The 18,402-nt window shown below is 48.8% G+C and overlaps 1 protein-coding gene across 2 annotated transcripts in view; it reads left to right on the forward strand.

The window, feature by feature from the left end:
- The window catches only part of LOC139378749 (secretagogin-like), a 36,790-nt gene extending 23,229 nt beyond the window's left edge, over positions 1 to 13,561 (forward strand). For both annotated transcript variants that reach the window (XM_071121211.1, XM_071121221.1), the window contains 5 exons: positions 7,180 to 7,235; positions 8,199 to 8,244; positions 8,351 to 8,410; positions 9,400 to 9,468; positions 13,248 to 13,561. In XM_071121211.1, coding sequence (XP_070977312.1) covers positions 7,180 to 7,235; positions 8,199 to 8,244; positions 8,351 to 8,410; positions 9,400 to 9,468; positions 13,248 to 13,379 — 363 coding nt within the window. In that variant the 3' untranslated portion in view covers positions 13,380 to 13,561. The remainder of the gene's footprint in view (positions 1 to 7,179; positions 7,236 to 8,198; positions 8,245 to 8,350; positions 8,411 to 9,399; positions 9,469 to 13,247) is intronic.
- Positions 13,562 to 18,402: the final 4,841 nt, after the last annotated feature.

Consider the following 18,402-nt stretch of genomic DNA (forward strand, 5'->3'; position numbering starts at 1 on the left):
AGTACAGGGTCTTCAGCCCCCCCCCCCCGCTGTGTGTAAACAGTACAGGGTCTTCAGCCCCCCCCCGCTGTGTGTAAACAGTACAGGGTCTTCAGCCCCCCCCCCCCGCTGTGTGTAAACAGTACAGGGTCTTCAGCCCCCCCCCGCTGTGTGTAAACAGTACAGGGTCTTCAGCCCCCCCCCGCTGTGTGTAAACAGTACAGGGTCTTCAGCCCCCCCCCCGCTGTGTGTAAACAGTACAGGGTCTTCAGCCCCCCCCCGCTGTGTGTAAACAGTACAGGGTCTTCAGCCCCCCCCCCCGCTGTGTGTAAACAGTACAGGGTCTTCAGCCCCCCCCCCCCGCTGTGTGTAAACAGTACAGGGTCTTCAGCCCCCCCCCCCCCCCCCCCCGCTGTGTGTAAACAGTACAGGGTCTTCAGCCCCCCCCCGCTGTGTGTAAACAGTACAGGGTCTTCAGCCCCCCCCCCCGCTGTGTGTAAACAGTACAGGGTCTTCAGCCCCCCCCCGCTGTGTGTAAACAGTACAGGGTCTTCAGCCCCCCCCCGCTGTGTGTAAACAGTACAGGGTCTTCAGCCCCCCCCCGCTGTGTGTAAACAGTACAGGGTCTTCAGCCCCCCCCCCGCTGTGTGTAAACAGTACAGGGTCTCCAGAATGTATTTTTATTTAACTCGGTAAGTCAGTTAAGAATAAATTCTTATTTACAATAACGGCCTACCAGGGTACAGTGGGTTAACTGCCTTGTTCAGGGGAAGAACGACAGATTTTTTACCTTGTCAGCTCGGGGATTCGATCCAGCAACCTTTCGGTTACTGGCCCAACGCTCTAAGCGCTAGGCTACCTGCCGTCCCTACACTCTAACCACTAGTCTACCTGCCTGCCCCTACACTCTAACCACTAGTCTACCTGCCTGCCCCTACACTCTAACCACTAGTCTACCTGCCTGCCCCTACACTCTAACCACTAGGCTACCTGCCTGCCCCTACACTCTAACCACTAGTCTACCTGCCGTCCCTACACTCTAACCACTAGGCTACCTGCCTGCCCTTACACTCTAACCACTAGGCTACCTGCCGTCCCTACACTCTAACCACTAGTCTACCTGCCGTCCCTACACTCTAACCACTAGTCTACCTGCCTGCCCCTACACTCTAACCACTAGTCTACCTGCCGTCCCTACACTCTAACCACTAGGCTACCTGCCTGCCCTTACACTCTAACCACTAGGCTACCTGCCGTCCCTACACTCTAACCACTAGTCTACCTGCCGTCCCTACACTCTAACCACTAGTCTACCTGCCTGCCCCTACACTCTAACCACTAGTCTACCTGCCGTCCCTACACTCTAACCACTAGGCTACCTGCCTGCCCTTACACTCTAACCACTAGTCTACCTGCCGTCCCTACACTCTAACCACTAGGCTACCTGCCTGCCCTTACACTCTAACCACTAGGCTACCTGCCGTCCCTACACTCTAACCACTAGTCTACCTGCCGTCCCTACACTCTAACCACTAGGCTACCTGCCTGCCCTTACACTCTAACCACTAGGCTACCTGCCTGCCCCTACACTCTAACCACTAGTCTACCTGCCTGCCCCTACACTCTAACCACTAGGCTACCTGCCGTCCCTACACTCTAACCACTAGTCTACCTGCCTGCCCCTACACTCTAACCACTAGGCTACCTGCCTACCCCTACACTCTAGCCACTAGGCTACCTGCCGTCCCTACACTCTAAACACTAGGCTACCTGCCGTCCCTACACTCTAACCACTAGTCTACCTGCCGTCCCTACACTCTAACCACTAGGCTACCTGCCTGCCCTTACACTCTAACCACTAGGCTACCTGCCTGCCCCTACACTCTAACCACTAGTCTACCTGCCTGCCCCTACACTCTAACCACTAGGCTACCTGCCGTCCCTACACTCTAACCACTAGGCTACCTGCCTGCCCCTACACTCTAACCACTAGGCTACCTGCCGCCCCTACACTCTAACCACTAGGCTACCTGCCGCCCCTACACTCTAACCACTAGGCTACCTGCCTGCCCCTACACTCTAACCACTAGGCTACCTACCCCCCCCTACACTCTAACCACTAGGCTAGCTGCCGCCCCTACACTCTAACCACTAGGCTAGCTGCCGCCCCTACACTCTAACCACTAGGCTACCTGCCGCCCCTACACTCTAACCACTAGGCTACCTGCCGCCCCGATGTGGCTTGTTCCCAGACTCCTGTCAAAGGGTCATCGCAATATACTGTCACCGACTGGTTTTTCCAGTCTTATCTATACCCTGAGGCTTGTTCCCTTCTCTGAAAAACTTCTGCTCTAACTTTAAATGGACTTCCCTGAGGAGAAAATGGCTTCCTCCTGGAGCCTGGTGTGGTCTCTCTCTCTCCATTTCATCAGACAGGATAATGCGTTCCCAAATGGCATCCTATTCCTTATGGGTCCTGGTCAAAAGTAGTACACTATATAGGGAATAGGGAGTAATTTGGGACTGTGACAGGGCTGTGTTGTGGCAGCCAGCAGCAGATGACTCTGTCCAGCTGTATTAATCATCTCATCTAACAGACTGAGATATTAGATTACCAGTGTCTGGCGGGAGACTGTCACACCTCTCCTACCGATTCACTCTGTCTGTCTCTCACCCTGCCCTGTCTGTCTCCTACCCTGCCCTGTCTGTCTCCTACCCTGGCCTGGTCTGGCATCACCCTGTCTGTCTCTCACCTTGGCCTGGTCTGACATCACCCTGTCTGTCTCTCACCCTGCCCTGTCTGTCTCCTACCCTGGCCTGGTCTGGCATCACCCTGTCTGTCTCTCACCCTGGCCTGGTCTGGTATCACCCTGTCTGTCTCTCACCCTGGCCTGGACTGGTATCACCCTGTCTGTCTCTCACCCTTCCCTGTCTGTCTCCTACCCTGGCCTGGTCTGGAATCACCCTCTCTGTCTCTCACCCTGGCCTGGTCTGGCATCACCCCGTTCTGTCTCTCATCCTGGCCTGGTCTGGCATCACCCCGTTCTGTATCTCATCCTGGCCTGGTCTGGCATCACCCTGTTCTGTCTCTCACCTTGAGCTGGTCTGGTATCAGCCCGTTCCGTCTCTAACCCTGGCCTGGTCTGGCATCACCCCGTTCCGTTTCTCACCCTGGCCTGGTCTGGCATCACCCCGTTCTGTCTCTCACCCTGGCCTGGTCTGGCATCACCCCATTCTGTCTCTCACCCTGGCCTGGTCTGGCATCACCCCGTTCCGTCTCTCATCCTGGCCTGGTCTGGCATCACCGCGTTCTGTCTCTCACCCTGGCCTGGTCTGGCATCACCCCGTTCCGTCTCTCATTCTGGCCTGGTCTGGCATCACCGCGTTCCGTCTCTCACCCTGGCCTTGTCTGGCATCACCCCGTTCCGTCTCTCATCCTGGCCTGGTCTGGCATCACCCCGTTCCGTCTCTCACCCTGGCCTGGTCTGGCATCACCCCGTTCCTTCTCTCACCTTGGCCTGGTCTGGCATCACCTCGTTCTCGTTAGAGTACTTCTAACCTGTGTATCATATTTATTTTCAAAGAGAGAGGCAGTCAAAATGGCAGGTTGACCTCTATTGTCATCAGTCTTGTCTTGGAGGCAGAGCTGAGAGATTTCCCCTTAGATAGGTCAGCTGCAAAGTCAAAATTGCCTATATTGTAAAATGTATGAAAACAAAAATGTGCCTTTAGGGTTAGGCATTAGGCTTAGCAGTGTGGTTAAGGTTAGGCATTAGGCTTAGCAGTGTAACCACTAGGCTACCTGCCGTCCCTACACTCTAACCACTAGTCTACCTGCCGTCCCTACACTCTAACCACTAGTCTACCTGCCTGCCCCTACACTCTAACCACTAGTCTACCTGCCGTCCCTACACTCTAACCACTAGGCTACCTGCCTGCCCTTACACTCTAACCACTAGTCTACCTGCCGTCCCTACACTCTAACCACTAGGCTACCTGCCTGCCCTTACACTCTAACCACTAGGCTACCTGCCGTCCCTACACTCTAACCACTAGTCTACCTGCCGTCCCTACACTCTAACCACTAGGCTACCTGCCTGCCCTTACACTCTAACCACTAGGCTACCTGCCTGCCCCTACACTCTAACCACTAGTCTACCTGCCTGCCCCTACACTCTAACCACTAGGCTACCTGCCGTCCCTACACTCTAACCACTAGGCTACCTGCCTGCCCCTACACTCTAACCACTAGGCTACCTGCCGCCCCTACACTCTAACCACTAGGCTACCTGCCGCCCCTACACTCTAACCACTAGGCTACCTGCCTGCCCCTACACTCTAACCACTAGGCTACCTACCCCCCCCTACACTCTAACCACTAGGCTAGCTGCCGCCCCTACACTCTAACCACTAGGCTAGCTGCCGCCCCTACACTCTAACCACTAGGCTACCTGCCGCCCCTACACTCTAACCACTAGGCTACCTGCCGCCCCGATGTGGCTTGTTCCCAGACTCCTGTCAAAGGGTCATCGCAATATACTGTCACCGACTGGTTTTTCCAGTCTTATCTATACCCTGAGGCTTGTTCCCTTCTCTGAAAAACTTCTGCTCTAACTTTAAATGGACTTCCCTGAGGAGAAAATGGCTTCCTCCTGGAGCCTGGTGTGGTCTCTCTCTCTCCATTTCATCAGACAGGATAATGCGTTCCCAAATGGCATCCTATTCCTTATGGGTCCTGGTCAAAAGTAGTACACTATATAGGGAATAGGGAGTAATTTGGGACTGTGACAGGGCTGTGTTGTGGCAGCCAGCAGCAGATGACTCTGTCCAGCTGTATTAATCATCTCATCTAACAGACTGAGATATTAGATTACCAGTGTCTGGCGGGAGACTGTCACACCTCTCCTACCGATTCACTCTGTCTGTCTCTCACCCTGCCCTGTCTGTCTCCTACCCTGCCCTGTCTGTCTCCTACCCTGGCCTGGTCTGGCATCACCCTGTCTGTCTCTCACCTTGGCCTGGTCTGACATCACCCTGTCTGTCTCTCACCCTGCCCTGTCTGTCTCCTACCCTGGCCTGGTCTGGCATCACCCTGTCTGTCTCTCACCCTGGCCTGGTCTGGTATCACCCTGTCTGTCTCTCACCCTGGCCTGGACTGGTATCACCCTGTCTGTCTCTCACCCTTCCCTGTCTGTCTCCTACCCTGGCCTGGTCTGGAATCACCCTCTCTGTCTCTCACCCTGGCCTGGTCTGGCATCACCCCGTTCTGTCTCTCATCCTGGCCTGGTCTGGCATCACCCCGTTCTGTATCTCATCCTGGCCTGGTCTGGCATCACCCTGTTCTGTCTCTCACCTTGAGCTGGTCTGGTATCAGCCCGTTCCGTCTCTAACCCTGGCCTGGTCTGGCATCACCCCGTTCCGTTTCTCACCCTGGCCTGGTCTGGCATCACCCCGTTCTGTCTCTCACCCTGGCCTGGTCTGGCATCACCCCATTCTGTCTCTCACCCTGGCCTGGTCTGGCATCACCCCGTTCCGTCTCTCATCCTGGCCTGGTCTGGCATCACCGCGTTCCGTCTCTCACCCTGGCCTGGTCTGGCATCACCCCGTTCCGTCTCTCATTCTGGCCTGGTCTGGCATCACCGCGTTCCGTCTCTCACCCTGGCCTGGTCTGGCATCACCCCGTTCCGTCTCTCATCCTGGCCTGGTCTGGCATCACCCCGTTCCGTCTCTCACCCTGGCCTGGTCTGGCATCACCCCGTTCCTTCTCTCACCTTGGCCTGGTCTGGCATCACCTCGTTCTCGTTAGAGTACTTCTAACCTGTGTATCATATTTATTTTCAAAGAGAGAGGCAGTCAAAATGGCAGGTTGACCTCTATTGTCATCAGTCTTGTCTTGGAGGCAGAGCTGAGAGATTTCCCCTTAGATAGGTCAGCTGCAAAGTCAAAATTGCCTATATTGTAAAATGTATGAAAACAAAAATGTGCCTTTAGGGTTAGGCATTAGGCTTAGCAGTGTGGTTAAGGTTAGGCATTAGGCTTAGCAGTGTGGTTAAGGTTAGGCATTAGGCTTAGCAGTGTGGTTAGGGTTAGGCATTAGGCTTAGCAGTGTGGTTAAGGTTAGGCATTAGGCTTAGCAGTGTGGTTAAGGTTAGGCATTAGGCTTAGCAGTGTGGTTAAGGTTAGGCATTAGGCTTAGCAGTGTGGTTAGGGTTAGGCATTAGGCTTAGCAGTGTGGTTAAGGTTAGGCATTAGGCTTAGCAGTGTGGTTAAGGTTAGGCATTAGGCTTAGCAGTGTGGTTAGGGTTAGGCATTAGGCTTAGCAGTGTGGGTAAGGTTAGGCATTAGGCTTAGCAGTGTGGTTAAGGTTAGGCATTAGGCTTAGCAGTGTGGTTAGGGTTAGGCATTAGGCTTAGCAGTGTGGATAAGGTTAGGGTTAGGCATTAGGCTTAGCAGTGTGGTTAAGGTTAGGGTTAGGCATTAGGGTTAGCAGTGTGGTTAAGGTTAGGGCTAGGCATTAGGGTTAGCAGTGTGGTTAGGGTTAGGCAGTAGGCTTAGCAGTGTGGTTAAGGTTAGGGTTAGGCATTAGGCTTAGCAGTGTGGTTAAGGTTAGGGCTATGCATTAGGGTTAGCAGTGTGGTTAAGGTTAGGGTTAGGCATTAGGGTTAGCAGTGTGGTTAAGTTAGGGTTAGGCATTAGGGGTAGCAGTGTGGTTAGGGTTAGGCATTAGGGGTAGGAGTGTGGTTAAGGTTAGGGTTAGCAGTGTGGTTAAGGTTAGGAGTTAGGCATTAGGCTTAGCAGTGTGGTTAAGGTTAGGATTAGGCATTAGGCTTAGCAGTGTGGTTAGGGTTAGGCATTAGGCTTAGCAGTGTGGTTAAGGTTAGGGTTAGGCATTAGGCTTAGCAGTGTGGTTAAGGTTAGGGTTAGGCATTAGGCTTAGCAGTGTGGTTAAGGTTAGGGTTGGGCTTAATCACGTTGTGTCTTTGCCAGCTAGTGACCTCTCTGCAGAGCTGCCCCCAGAACAAAATTCATAATGAAAAACGCTAACATGTGTTTATTTGTGCTCAGATCTGAACCATTGACAAACATGTTTAGTTGTGTTTTTTAAGCAGGGAAACCAGTAATCGCTAAATATATTTAATATCTCCGTTGGTCTAAAATGGCACATGTTTTATTATGCCTCAATTCCTTTTTTTCTAACAGATGAAGATTTTTGACAAAAATAAGGACGGTCGCTTGGATCTGAACGATTTGTCCAGGTACTTCTGATTGCCTCTATTACAATTCTGAATACTGAACCGTTTGGCCAGGTACTTCTGATTGACTCTATTACAATTCTGAATACTGAACCGTTTGGCCAGGTACTTCTAATTGACTCTATTACAATTCTGAATAGTGAACCGTTTGGCCAGGTACTTCTAATTGACTCTATTACAATTCTGAATACTGAACCGTTTGGCCAGGTACTTCTAATTGACTCTATTACAATTCTGAATACTGAACGATTTGTCCAGGTACTTCTAATTGACTCTATTACAATTCTGAATACTGAAACGTTTGGTCAGGTACTTCTAATTGACTCTATTACAATTCTGAATACTGAACCGTTTGGTCAGGTACTTCTAATTGACTCTATTACAATTCTGAATACTGAACCGTTTGGTCAGGTACTTCTAATTGACTCTATTACAATTCTGAATACTGAACCGTTTGGTCAGGTACTTCTAATTGACTCTATTACAATTCTGAATACTGAAACGTTTGGTCAGGTACTTCTAATTGACTCTATTACAATTCTGAATACTGAACCGTTTGGTCAGGTACTTCTAATTGACTCTATTACATTTATGAATAATGAACCGTTTGGTCAGGTACTTCTAATTGAATCTATTACAATTCTGAATACTGAACCGTTTGGTCAGGTACTTCTGATTGACTCTATTACATTTATGAATAATGAACCGTTTGGTCAGGTACTTCTAATTGACTCTATTACAATTCTGAATACTGAACCGTTTGGTCAGGTACTTCTAATTGACTCTATTACAATTCTGAATACTGAACCGTTTGGTCAGGTACTTCTAATTGACTCTATTACAATTCTGAATACTGAACCGTTTGGTCAGGTACTTCTGATTGACTGTATATTGGAGTACCAATACGTTTTCTGACTGTGTTGTTTTGCTTGATCAAACTGTTGTTTATTTCCTGTTTTCCTTTAGGATCCTGGCTCTAGAAGAGAATTTCATGCTACAGTTCAAAATGGATGTGAGTTCAGTTGATATGTTTCTGATAATGTTCATTACATTACTCTGCTAAATCTTCCTAGGAAGATGGAAAATGAAACTAACCATAAATTGACTCTGTTTTACAGGCCTCCAGTCAAGAAGACAGAAAGAGAGACTTTGACAAAATATTCAACCACTATGATGTTGTGAGTACAGACAGAGTACCCTCGGGGCTGGGATGTTAGATTTGATTTGCAGGGCAACTGCTTCCTCTGTGGTCTGTAAATTAAATACGAGTTGCAAAACAAGGATGTTTGGTCTGCATTCAGAGAAGAGAGATTAGAATGTTGGCATGATGCTCTTTTAATGAGTTCTATGTCCTCTCCTCTCCATTGGTCAGAGTAACACCGGAGCTTTTAATGAGTTCTATTTCCTCTCCTCTCCATTGGTCAGAGTAACACCGGAGCTTTTAATGAGTTCTATGTCCTCTCCTCTCCATTGGTCAGAGTAACACCGGAGCTTTTAATGAGTTCTATGTCCTCTCCTCTCCATTGGTCAGAGTAACACCGGAGCTTTTAATGAGTTCTATGTCCTCTCCTCTCCATTGGTCAGAGTAACACCGGAGCTTTTAATGAGTTCTATGTTCTCTCTTTCCCATTGGTCAGAGTAACACCGGAGCTTTTAATGAGTTCTATGTCCTCTCCTCTCCATTGGTCAGAGTAACACCGGAGCTTTTAATGAGTTCTATGTTCTCTCTTCCCCATTGGTCAGAGTAACACCGGAGCTTTTAATGAGTTCTATGTTCTTTCTTCCCCATTGGTCAGAGTAACACCGGAGCTTTTAATGAGTTCTATGTTCTCTCTTCCCCATTGGTCAGAGTAACACCGGAGCTTTTAATGAGTTCTATGTTCTCTCTTTCCCATTGGTCAGAGTAACACCGGAGCTTTTAATGAGTTCTATGTTCTCTCTTCCCCATTGGTCAGAGTAACACCGGAGCTTTTAATGAGTTCTATGTTCTCTCTTCTCCATTGGTCAGAGTAACACCGGAGCTTTTAATGAGTTCTATGTTCTCTCTTCTCCATTGGTCAGAGTAACACCGGAGCTTTTAATGAGTTCTATGTTCTCTCTTCTCCATTGGTCAGAGTAACACCGGAGCTTTTAATGAGTTCTATGTTCTCTCTTCTCCATTGGTCAGAGTAACACCGGATCTTTGGAAGGACCAGAGGTGGATGGCTTTGTAAAAGACATGATGGAACTGGTCAGGGTAAGTTGTGGGGAAGAATATCAGACAATATCTTTATGAATGTGCCACAAACATGCTCCTATTATAATCAACAATATATCTTTGTAAAGGTCAATACATGCTCCTATTATAATCAACAATATGTCTTTGTAAAGGTCAATACATGCTCCTATTATAATCAACTATATGTCTTTCTAAAGGTCACGTGTATGTAAAGGTCATAACATGGGACAATACATGCTCCTATTATAATCAACAATATGTCTTTGTAAAGGTCACGTGGGACAATATTGTGTTGGGAAAGGTAGAATAAAGTGTCTATTGTTTTATCCTGTTGTGTTGTACATCTTTATGAGTCAGTCTTAACATGATCCTATATGATACCTGTTGTATTGTATATCTCTATGAGTCAGTCTTTTTTATTTATTTTTTATTTCACCTTTATTTAACCAGGTAGGCTAGTTGAGAACAAGTTCTCATTTGCAACTGCGACCTGGCCAAGATAAAGCAAAGCAGTTAGTCTTACCATGATCCTATATGATACCTGTTGTGTATGTCGTTGTTATGAACAAGCTTCTATCTGATACATCTCTGTCCTGGATGGCCATAAGGACATCTATTGTGTCCAGTGTCCTCTGTCCTGGCTGGCCCTAAGGACATCTATTGTGTTCTCTGTCCTGGCTGGCCTTAAGGACATCTATTGTGTCCAGTGTCCTCTGTCCTGGCTGGCCCTAAGGACATCTATTGTGTTCTCTGTCCTGGCTGGCCTTAAGGACATCAATTGTGTCCTCTGTCCTGGCTGGCCCTAAGGACATCTACTGTGTCCAGTGTCCTCTGTCCCGGCTGGCCATAAGGACATCTACTGTGTCCAGTGTCCTCTGTCCTGGCTGGCCCTAAGGACATCTATTGTGTTCTCTGTCCTGGCTGGCCTTAAGGACATCTATTGTGTTCTCTGTCCTGGCTGGCCCTAAGGACATCTACTGTGTCCAGTGTCCTCTGTCCTGGCTGGCCATAAGGACATCTACTGTCCAGTGTCCTCTGTCCTGGCTGGGCATAAGGACATATATTGTGTCCAGTGTCCTCAGTCCTGGCTGGCCATAAGGACATCTACTGTGTTCTCTGTCCTGGCTGGCCCTAAGGACATCTACTGTGTCCAGTGTCCTCTGTCCTGGCTGGGCATAAGGACATCTATTGTGTCCTCAATCCTGGCTGGCCATAAGGACATCTACTGTCCAGTGTCCTCTGTCCTGGCTGGCCATAAGGACTTCTACTGTCCAGTGTCCTCTGTCCTGGCTGGCCCTAAGGACATCTATTGTGTCCTGTGTCCTCTGTCCTGCCTGGCCCTAAGGACATATATTGTGTTCTCTGTCCTGGCTGGCCATAAGGACATCTACTGTGTCCAGTGTCCTCTGTCCTGGCTGGCCATAAGGACATATATTGTGTTCTCTGTCCTGGCTGGCCATAAGGACATCTACTGTGTCCAGTGTCCTCTGTCCTGGCTGGCCCTAAGGACATCTATTGTGTCCAGTGTCCTCTGTCCTGCCTGGCCCTAAGGACATATATTGTGTTCTCTGTCCTGGCTGGCCATAAGGACATCTACTGTGTCCAGTGTCCTCTGTCCTGCCTGGCGCTAAGGACATCTACTGTGTTCTCTGTCCTGGCTGGCCATAAGGACATCTACTGTGTCCAGTGTCCTCTGTCCTGGCTGGCCATAAGGACATATATTGTGTTCTCTGTCCTGGCTGGCCATAAGGACATCTACTGTGTCCAGTGTCCTCTGTCCTGCCTGGCGCTAAGGACATCTACTGTGTTCTCTGTCCTGGCTGGCCATAAGGACATCTACTGTGTCCAGTGTCCTCTGTCCTGGCTGGCCATAAGGACATATATTGTGTTCTCTGTCCTGGCTGGCCATAAGGACATATATTGTGTCCAGTGTCCTCTGTCCTGGCTGGGCATAAGAACATATATTGTGTTCTCTGTCCTGGCTGGCCATAAGGACATATATTGTGTCCAGTGTCCTCTGTCCTGGCTGGGCATAAGGACATATATTGTGTTCTCTGTCCTGGCTGGCCATAAGGACATATATTGTGTTCTCTGTCCTGGCTGGCCATAAGGACATATATTGTGTCCAGTGTCCTCTGTCCTGGCTGGGCATAAGGACATATATTGTGTTCTCTGTCCTGGCTGGCCATAAGGACATCTACTGTGTCCAGTGTCCTCTGTCCTGGCTGGGCATAAGGACATATATTGTGTTCTCTGTCCTGGCTGGCCATAAGGACATATATTGTGTTCTCTGTCCTGGCTGGCCATAAGGACATATATTGTGTCCAGTGTCCTCTGTCCTGGCTGGCCATAAGGACATATATTGTGTTCTCTGTCCTGGCTGGCCATAAGGACATATATTGTGTCCAGTGTCCTCTGTCCTGGCTGGCCATAAGGACATATATTGTGTTCTCTGTCCTGGCTGGCCATAAGGACATATATTGTGTCCAGTGTCCTCTGTCCTGGCTGGGCATAAGGACATATATTGTGTTCTCTGTCCTGGCTGGCCCTAAGGACATATATTGTGTCCAGTGTCCTCTGTCCTGGCTGGGCATAAGGACATATATTGTGTTCTCTGTCCTGGCTGGCCATAAGGACATATATTGTGTTCTCTGTCCTGGCTGGCCATAAGGACATATATTGTGTCCAGTGTCCTCTGTCCTGGCTGGCCATAAGGACATATATTGTGTTCTCTGTCCTGGCTGGCCATAAGGACATATATTGTGTCCAGTGTCCTCTGTCCTGGCTGGCCATAAGGACATATATTGTGTTCTCTGTCCTGGCTGGCCATAAGGACATATATTGTGTCCAGTGTCCTCTGTCCTGGCTGGGCATAAGGACATATATTGTGTTCTCTGTCCTGGCTGGCCCTAAGGACATATATTGTGTCCAGTGTCCTCTGTCCTGGCTGGGCATAAGGACATATATTGTGTTCTCTGTCCTGGCTGGCCATAAGGACATATATTGTGTTCTCTGTCCTGGCTGGCCATAAGGACATATATTGTGTTCTCTGTCCTGGCTGGCCATAAGGACATATATTGTGTCCAGTGTCCTCTGTCCTGGCTGGCCATAAGGACATATATTGTGTTCTCTGTCCTGGCTGGCCATAAGGACATATATTGTGTCCAGTGTCCTCTGTCCTGGCTGGCCATAAGGACATATATTGTGTTCTCTGTCCTGGCTGGTCATAAGGACATATATTGTGTCCAGTGTCCTCTGTCCTGGCTGGGCATAAGGACATATATTGTGTTCTCTGTCCTGGCTGGCCCTAAGGACATATATTGTGTCCAGTGTCCTCTGTCCTGGCTGGGCATAAGGACATATATTGTGTTCTCTGTCCTGGCTGGCCATAAGGACATCTACTGTGTTCTCTGTCCTGGCTGGCCCTAAGGACATCTATTGTGTTCTCTGTCCTGGCTGGCCCTAAGGACATCTACTGTGTTCTCTGTCCTGGCTGGCCCTAAGGACATCTATTGTGTTCTCTGTCCTGGCTGGCCATAAGGACATCTACTGTCCAGTGTCCTCAGTCCTGGCTGGCCCTAAGGACATCTATGGTGTCCTCAGTCCTGGCTGGCCATAAGGACATCTACTGTGTTCTCTGTCCTGGCTGGCCATAAGGACATCTACTGTGTCCTCTGTCCTGGCTGGCCATAAGGACATCTATTGTGCCGGAAGAGCAATTTTTGTGCAATATAAAATACATCTATACAAACATAGTTTCACTACTAATGTGTTTTACCTGTTGATCTTCCATCCAGCCCAGCATCACTGGTCCAGAGCTGGACAAACTGAGGGCTGTGCTGCTGGGGCACTGTGACGTCAACAAAGATGGAAAGATCCAGAGGAATGAGCTAGCGCTGTGCCTGGGAATGAAGCCCAATAAGGCCTAGTCTTCCCCGTGCAGAGAAGACCTCTAACTACGGATCCTTCCCTTCACTGTGATGCATCCAGAACACCCAGAACGGATCCTTCCCCTCACTCTGATACATCCAGAACACCCAGAACGGATCCTTCCCCTCACTCTGATACATCCAGAACACCCAGAACGGATCCTTCCCTTCACTCTGATGCATCCAGAACACCCAGAACGGATCCTTCCCTTCACTCTGATACATCCAGAACACCCAGAACGGATCCTTCCCCTCACTCTGATGCATCCAGAACACCCAGAACGGATCCTTCCCCTCACTCTGATGCATCCAGATCACCCAGAACGGATCCTTCCCCTCACTGTGATACATCCAGAACACCCAGAACGGATCCTTCCCCTCACTGTGATGCATCCAGAACACCCAGAACGGATCCTTCCCCTCACTGTGATACATCCAGAACACCCAGAACGGATCCTTCCCCTCACTGTGATGCATCCAGAACACCCAGAACGGATCCTTCCCCTCACTGTGATACATCCAGAACACCCAGAACGGATCCTTCCCTTCACTGTGATACATCCAGAACACCCAGAACGGATCCTTCCCCTCACTGTGATACATCCAGAACACCCAGAACGGATCCTTCCCCTCACTGTGATACATCCAGAACACCCAGAACGGATCCTTCCCCTCACTGTGATACATCCAGAACACCCAGAACGGATCCTTCCCTTCACTGTGATACATCCAGAACACCCAGAACGGATCCTTCCCCTCACTCTGATGCATCCAGAACACCCAGAACGGATCCTTCCCCTCACTCTGATGCATCCAGAACACCCAGAACGGATCCTTCCCCTCACTGTGATACATCCAGAACACCCAGAACGGATCCTTCCCCTCACTGTGATACATCCAGAACACCCAGAACGGATCCTTCCCCTCACTGTGATACATCCAGAACACCCAGAACGGATCCTTCCCCTCACTCTGATGCATCCAGAACACCCAGAACGGATCCTTCCCCTCACTCTGATGCATCCAGAACACCCAGAACGGATCCTTCCCCTCACTGTGATACATCCAGAACACCCAGAACGGATCCTTCCCCTCACTGTGATACATCCAGAACACCCAGAATGGATCCTTCCCCTCACTCTGATACATCCAGAACACCCAGAACGGATCCTTCCCCTCACTGTGATGCATCCAGATCACCCAGAACGGACCCTTCCCCTCACTCTGATACACCCAGATCACCCAGAACGGATCCTTCCCCTCACTCTGATACACCCAGATCACCCAGAACGGATCCTTCCCCTCACTCTGATACATCCAGAACACCCAGAACAGATCCTTCCCTTCACTCTGATACATCCAGAACACCCAGAACGGATCCTTCCCCTCACTCTGATACATCCAGAACACCCAGAACGGATCCTTCCCCTCACTCTGATGCATCCAGAACACCCAGAACGGATCCTTCCCCTCACTCTGATACATCCAGAACACCCAGAACGGATCCTTCCCCTCACTGTGATACATCCAGAACACCCAGAACGGATCCTTCCCCTCACTCTGATACATCCAGAACACCCAGAACAGATCCTTCCCTTCACTCTGATACATCCAGAACACCCAGAACGGATCCTTCCCCTCACTCTGATACATCCAGAACACCCAGAACGGATCCTTCCCCTCACTCTGATACATCCAGAACACCCAGAACGGATCCTTCCCCTCACTCTGATACATCCAGAACACCCAGAACGGATCCTTCCCCTCACTCTGATACATCCAGAACACCCAGAACGGATCCTTCCCCTCACTGTGATGCATCCAGAACACCCAGAACGGATCCTTCCCCTCACTCTGATACATCCACATCACCCAGAACGGATCCTTCCCCTCACTGTGATACATCCAGAACACCCAGAACGGATCCTTCCCCTCACTGTGATGCACCCAGAACACCCAGAACGGATCCTTCCCCTCACTCTGATACATCCAGAACACCCAGAACGGACCCTTCCCCTCACTCTGATACACCCAGAACACCCAGAACGGATCCTTCCCCTCACTCTGATACATCCAGAACACCCAGAACGGACCCTTCCCCTCACTCTGATACATCCAGATCACCCAGAACGGACCCTTCCCCTCACTCTGATACACCCAGAACACCCAGAACGGATCCTTCCCCTCACTCTGATACACCCAGATCACCCAGAATGGATCCTTCCCCTCACTCTGATACACCCAGATCACCCAGAACGGATCCTTCCCCTCACTCTGATACACCCAGAACACCCAGAACGGACCCTTCCCCTCACTGTGATGCATCCAGAACACCCAGAACGGACCCTTCCCCTCACTGTGATGCACCCAGAACACCCAGAACGGACCCTTCCCCTCACTGTGATGCATCCAGAACACCCAGAACGGACCCTTCCCCTCACTGTGATGCACCCAGAACACCCAGAACGGATCCTTCCCCTCACTGTGATACATCCAGAACACCCAGAACGGATCCTTCCCCTCACTGTGATGCATCCAGAACACCCAGAACGGATCCTTCCCCTCACTCTGATACATCCAGAACACCCAGAACGGACCCTTCCCCTCACTCTGATACATCCAGATCACCCAGAACGGATCCTTCCCCTCACTCTGATGCATCCAGATCACCCAGAACGGACCCTTCCCCTCACTCTGATACATCCAGAACACCCAGAACGGACCCTTCCCCTCACTCTGATACATCCAGATCACCCAGAACGGATCCTTCCCTTCACTCTGATACATCCAGAACACCCAGAACGGATCCTTCCCCTCACTGTGATGCATCCAGATCACCCAGAACGGACCCTTCCCCTCACTGTGATACATCCAAAACACCCAGAACTTTATGTCCAATCTTCAAAAACAAAGAAGACAACAGCTGCCGGTGTTTTAGCATGTTGTAGAACAAGCACGGTTCTGAATGATATCGATTGTATTTTCTTGTGACAGATTCAAGATAATACAGAATAATACAGGTAGCCTACTGGTAAATTAATACAGAATAATACAGGTAGCCTACTGGTAAATGAATACAGAATAATACAGGTAACCTACTGGTAAATTACTACAGAATAATACAGGTAGCCTACTGGTAAATGAATACAGAATAATACAGGTAGCCTACTGGTAAATTAATACAGAATAATACAGGTAGCCTACTGGTAAATGAATACAGAATAATACAGGTAGCTTACTGGTAAATTAATACAGAATAATACAGGTAACCTACTGGTAAATTAATACAGAATAATACAGGTAGCCTACTGGTAAATTAATACAGAATAATACAGGTAGCCTACTGGTAAATGAATACAGAATAATACAGGTAGCCTACTGGTAAATTAAAGTGTATCTATTTGAAAAAGCAGGAGACGGCTCAATGTTCAAGACTGTGTTGTGAATGATGCTTATATTTTTCTCGTTGTGTTTTGTTGGCCTGGCCATAGCTGGCTATTGGGCAATTTGCATGTAAGTGTAGTACTGTATTGTACATTAGGTGAGCTGTTTTTAATATTATATGATGATGTTTAACAATGATAATTAAATCAAGAATAGTGGCACTTGGTGTTGTGTACTATTTTCCAGATACATTTAACATTAGTGTGTACAATATTGCCTGTGTGTCTGGTCTGTTTGCTGGGTTAGAGAGGGAAGTATACTACAGTAATGGTTTGTATGGTCTGTTTGCTGGGAGAGAGAGGGAAGTATACTACAGTAATGGTTTGTATGGTCTGTTTGCTGGGTTAGAGAGAGAAGTATATTACAGTAATGGTTTGTATGGTCTGTTTGCTGGGAGAGAGAGGGAAGTATACTACAGTAATGGTTTGTATGGTCTGTTTGCTGGGTTAGAGAGGGAAGTATACTACAGTAATGGTTTGTATGGTCTGTTTGCTGGGAGAGAGAGGGAAGTATACTACAGTAATGGTTTGTATGGTCTGTTTGCTGGGAGAGAGAGGGAAGTATACTACAGTAATGGTTTGTATGGTCTGTTTGCTGGGTTAGAGAGGGAAGTATACTACAGTAATGGTTTGTATGGTCTGTTTGCTGGGAGAGAGAGGGAAGTATACTACAGTAATGGTTTGTATGGTCTGTTTGCTGGGAGAGAGAGGGAAGTATACTACAGTAATGGTTTGTATGGTCTGTTTGCTGGGAGAGAGAGGGAAGTATACTACAGTAATGGTATGTATGGTCTGTTTGCTGGGAGAGAGAGGGAAGTATACTACAGTAATGGTTTGTATGGTCTGTTTGCTGGGTTAGAGAGGGAAGTATACTACAGTAATGGTTTGTATGCTATGTTTGCTGGGAGAGAGAGGGAAGTATACTACAGTAATGGTTTGTATGGTCTGTTTGCTGGGAGAGAGAGGGAAGTATACTACAGTAATGGTTTGTATGGTCTGTTTGCTGGGAGAGAGAGGGAAGTATACTACAGTAATGGTTTGTATGGTCTGTTTGCTGGGTTAGAGAGGGAAGTATACTACAGTAATGGTTTGTATGGTCTGTTTGCTGGGTTAGAGAGAGAAGTATATTACAGTAATGGTTTGTATGGTCTGTTTGCTGGGAGAGAGAGGGAAGTATACTACAGTAATGGTTTGTATGGTCTGTTTGCTGGGTTAGAGAGGGAAGTATATTACAGTAATGGTATGTATGGTCTGTTTGCTGGGAGAGAGAGGGAAGTATACTACAGTAATGGTTTGTATGGTCTGTTTGCTGGGTTAGAGAGGGAAGTATACTACAGTAATGGTTTGTATGGTCTGTTTGCTGGGTTAGAGAGGGAAGTATACTACAGTAATGGTTTGTATGGTCTGTTTGCTGGGTTAGAGAGGGAAGTATACTACAGTAATGGTTTGTATGGTCTGTTTGCTGGGTTAGAGAGGGAAGTATACTACAGTAATGGTTTGTATGGTCTGTTTGCTGGGTTAGAGAGGGAAGTATACTACAGTAATGGTATGTATGGTCTGTTTGCTGGGTTAGAGAGGGA

Source organism: Oncorhynchus clarkii, chromosome 2 (assembly GCF_045791955.1).
Source record: "Oncorhynchus clarkii lewisi isolate Uvic-CL-2024 chromosome 2, UVic_Ocla_1.0, whole genome shotgun sequence".
Taxonomy (NCBI): Eukaryota; Metazoa; Chordata; class Actinopteri; order Salmoniformes; family Salmonidae; genus Oncorhynchus; species Oncorhynchus clarkii.